This window comes from Centruroides sculpturatus, unplaced genomic scaffold (genome assembly GCF_000671375.1).
Source record: "Centruroides sculpturatus isolate CEXI.00-Female unplaced genomic scaffold, Cexi_2.0 scaffold4848, whole genome shotgun sequence".
NCBI lineage: Eukaryota > Metazoa > Arthropoda > Arachnida > Scorpiones > Buthidae > Centruroides > Centruroides sculpturatus.
This window is the reverse complement of record NW_019388938.1, coordinates 501-4,791: the sequence shown is the minus strand read 5'-3', so window position 1 is coordinate 4,791 and position 4,291 is coordinate 501. Positions and strand designations below refer to the sequence as shown.

Below are 4,291 nucleotides of genomic sequence, written 5' to 3'. Positions count from 1 at the left end.
TCCTCTGGATAGCTTTGATTTGCCACTGATCAGGCCATATACAGCTATTTCAATCATTACAGTATTTGTTTGAGAAAACAAGGAACTACTGTTCTTTCAAAACCATCCTACTTTCCTGATCTAGCCCCTAATGACTTTAGGTAATGAATAAAAAAAGGAAAATGGAAAATGGTTTCAGTTAATAGAATGCATACAAACAAATTGAAAGATATTTTGTAATCCCTGAAAGAAGTTGATTTTTCTAAATGTTTCCTGAATTTGCAAAATCATGGAAGATGATATTTTGATGAAATTCTGTATATCCTATTTTTCAAAATAGGATATACAGAAATTTATTTAATAACATACTGTATCTTAATCTTTTGACCCATTCTTGGTCTTTTAAACATAATTTGAATTGGAAATAAATACAAGATATTATTTTAAAATAATTCATTTGATTATAAATTAATTAAAATTAAATAATTAATTATATTTTCAATTAATTTCTTTTAAAGTTTCAGTTTTGACAGCTGTTTTTAAATATATCTGATGCTTACATTGCTGTTACTTTTCCAAATTCTTCTTTAACCTATTATCCAAATATTATTATTCTAATTGTTAATAAAATTATTTTATTTTAATATATGATTTAGGAACTTACAAAATATTAAATTTGTTCCCTTTATTCTTTTTTCAGATTANTGTTTTCTTGATCAAGATTCTGGATCTTGTCCAAATAGAGAAATTAGATGGTACTATGATAAAACTGATGGAGTATGCAAGGAATTTTACTATGGCGGTTGCGAAGGAAATGGAAATAGATTTCAATCAAGAAGGGAATGTGAAACAAAATGCACATATTCTCAAGGTATTCTTTTATTTTTTACTATGTTTTAATTTTGTATAAAATAGAGAAAAGAACTGAAGGTTTCAAAATGAAGAGAGAGAGAGAGAGAGAGAGAGATTCTTTTCTGCATTATTTGATAATGTTCATATAAAATAATTTCTAGAAAATAAAATATAATATGTATTTCACACATGTAAGCATTTTTCATTCTACAAATTTTAGCTTATTAATTATTAGATTTTTAAAAATTACTGAAAATTAAAAAAAAAGAAATAAAATTATTCTTACTTTTTGAGAATTTTAATCTTTAGTAATTTCCAGATTATCAGTTTAATAATGATAAATAAAGTAATAAAAAATTTATTCTATTGATTAAATTTGATATTTTGTGTCTGTCTATTCTCATCTCAATGAATTTGACATATGTTGTTTCAAAATCTTTATGTAGATTTGTTTTATTTGAAAGGAGCATAGCAGATTTAAGAAAAATACTTTTCAAGTATTTTTTATATTTATTACTTTATAATTACAAGAATTTTTTTTATAATCTTCTTTGGAGTGGTTCTTGTTTGCCTTATGGCATAATAAATAAATTTATGTTGAGGGATTAATTCAATTAGTGAGAAAAAAAACAGATAATAATAGATATGATTCTGAAAATGTTTAAGATAGTGCTACATATATACTATATATATGAGTGACTTAAAAAAGAATTATTTTAACAAGTAACACGTGTAGTCTTATTGTTAATTGTTTAAATTTCAATATAAAGAAGTAATTTTGTAATGATTTTTGACTCATAAAAGCATAAGTATTAATTTTCTTATATACTAGACTCTTGTTAATGCACTTTTCTTGCACAGTTATGTTGAATTACTGTGTGTGTATAGGCCTAAAGGTAATGATTGATGTCAATTTTTGCCCTTTGGTTCTGAATTTTTTAAAGCTGTACCAGTGGCATGCCGTCCATGGAAGCTGTAGAAGCACTGCTTCCCTTCTATTTTCTAAAATATAAATACATATTGTGCGATTATTTTCATATTTTAATGTACTTTGAATTAATTAAAATTAATATTTTACAACTGCATTATGTATCTTATTACAAATTTATATACATGTGAAAAACAATGATATATTTGAATATAAATTCATATGTGCATATTCCCAATGGAAGCACTGTATTGTCAAATGTGGGACAGCTTCCATGACAAAAATATTTGAATGGTGTAAAGCAGCATGATTATACACATTTGTGCATGCACTTTACAGAGCACCAATCTCATGCAGTTTAGCTCATGGATGCTACACACCAAAATATTGTATAACGCTTCCAATGATTCTATCCAGGGTTGGCACAGCTTCCCTATCATCAAATGTCACTGAGCTGTACTATTTTTAGTAATAAAAAATTACACTTACAATTATTGTATTAAATTTAATGTTACAAGTTTATTGTAAGTACTAAAAAAGAAACACGAATAGGAGACAAACATAGTACAATCGGGAGTATGCCAGATAACTGTGGGACCATATTAGCAAGAGTGTACTGTTCTTTAATTTTTGTCAATTCTGTTATAATTTTCCAAATCTCTATATGCATAATTTTATTTATGATTTCAACAAAATTTATTATACACTTTATTCTTTATTATTTTGTGATTTTTAATCAAATTTGTTTAAAATTTTAAAATTCAAAATAAAAATAAGAACCTTAAAGTTTATAAATTGTTCATTCAAATAAGACTTTTGTGTAAATAAGTCACAATTTGGCGAAGCTTTTAAAATTTCAAACATGTACAAAAATAAAATTTGAAATTAACGTCATGAATGCCAAAAATCCAGTACATAAAAGTAATTTAATGTAAAAATAAACATTTGTACTTGAAGATGGCTATTATAAACAATAAAAAATGTTTGTTTTTACATTAAATTGCTTTTATGTGCTGGATTTTTTGGTGTTCTTGATGTTAATTTCATATAAGCTTATCTAGTTTCTCATATTTACATGGTTGTTAAAATAAAATTTTTGTTTATTTTAATAATGTGGTAAAGCATACATAAAATAGTTTATATTGTAATGAATTTTAGGAAAATCATTTAAAGCTGGAATATGTTAAATTAATTTAATTTAGGCCTTTGAGAAATTTTTTCATTTATTATTATAGGAGGCATTGTTCTCAAATTATAATAAATTTGAATGAATCATTGGCATTTGTAGGAATGCTTTGATATACTCTATATTTATTATTTATTTATTTAGACAAAATTGATATAACTGAAGAAATTAGTATCTTCACTTATATACAGTAATGAGACAGAAATTAATCATGCTTACTGTCAAGAAAGTACAAATTTATAGCATCTCATGCTTAGCATAAATTCCACCCTTGGTTATGTAAGACAAAAAAAGAAAGATAATAAACAATTATCATAAAACTTAGCAATGAAGTAATTTATGAATAAGTAAAATAAAAAATCACTATCAAAATTATACTCAGTATGTGATTAGTTCAAATTTTAGGAAAAATACCAGTATTTGTCAATTATGTTGGATGGGTTAATTTAGCTACTTATGTTGGATTTGTAAAGCCTTAAAATTGAGTCTATAGTTAGTTTCAATGAGCTTTATCTTTTTGGTAACTTTAATTTTCCTTTGCAGTTATTGTTTTTTTAACATTATATTGATTTTATTTAAGCAATGATTATTTTATCATTTATTAATATATTTCCAGATATCTGCAAATTACCCAAAGTGCAAGGGTCATGCAGTGGATCTTTTGTTCAATGGCATTATTCTCACTCGACAGATGAATGTGTTGAATTTATGTTTAGTGGATGCCAAGGAAATGCTAATAGATTTGATGATAAAGAAAGATGTGAGAAATATTGTAAGATTACATCCACTCCCCATACTCAAGGTACCATTTTAATTAATATGAATTTAATATTTGAATTTCTTATTTTTGACATATAAATATAAACTTTTCTATAAGAAACACAGTCTAAATTTATATTTCATTTATTGACTAAATACTGAAATGTAGGTGTTCCTCAATATACTAAAGCTGGATATCCATTATGTAATGTCCAGATAAATGATATTAGTTGATTTTTATGAGCTTTGATAACTCGATACACATATGCCCTTTTTTATTTTGGGTAAATACAGAGTGATTCAAAAGTCACAGAAATTTTAAAAAATTAATACCTCACAAACTATTTACAGTAAGATGATGCAGTTTTCACAGAAATGCTTAGAAAGAAACAGGATTTTTTAGGTGTAATAAAAATTTTAGTAACAAAATAGTTACATTTCTTGCCATAGATGATGCTGTAAAAATTGAAATCATTTGTCAATTGGTTAAAGTAAGAATTAAAAAATAAAAATGTTCTTAGTGTAAGCTCTAGTAACAACTTCACAAATTATGTAATCTCATCAAGTGCCATCTATGGCAAGAAATG

At 25.2% G+C, this 4,291-nt stretch overlaps 1 protein-coding gene across 1 annotated transcript; it reads left to right on the top strand.

Moving 5' to 3' along the window:
• Positions 1-679: 679 nt before the first annotated feature.
• On the top strand, positions 680-3,970 carry LOC111617116 (carboxypeptidase inhibitor SmCI-like; the record flags this gene model as incomplete). Its single annotated transcript, XM_023358452.1, has 2 exons — positions 680-850; positions 3,562-3,970. Coding segments are annotated over 2 exons (413 nt in total), but the record flags the coding sequence as incomplete, so codon positions are not given.
• Between the last annotated feature and the right edge of the window lie 321 nt (positions 3,971-4,291).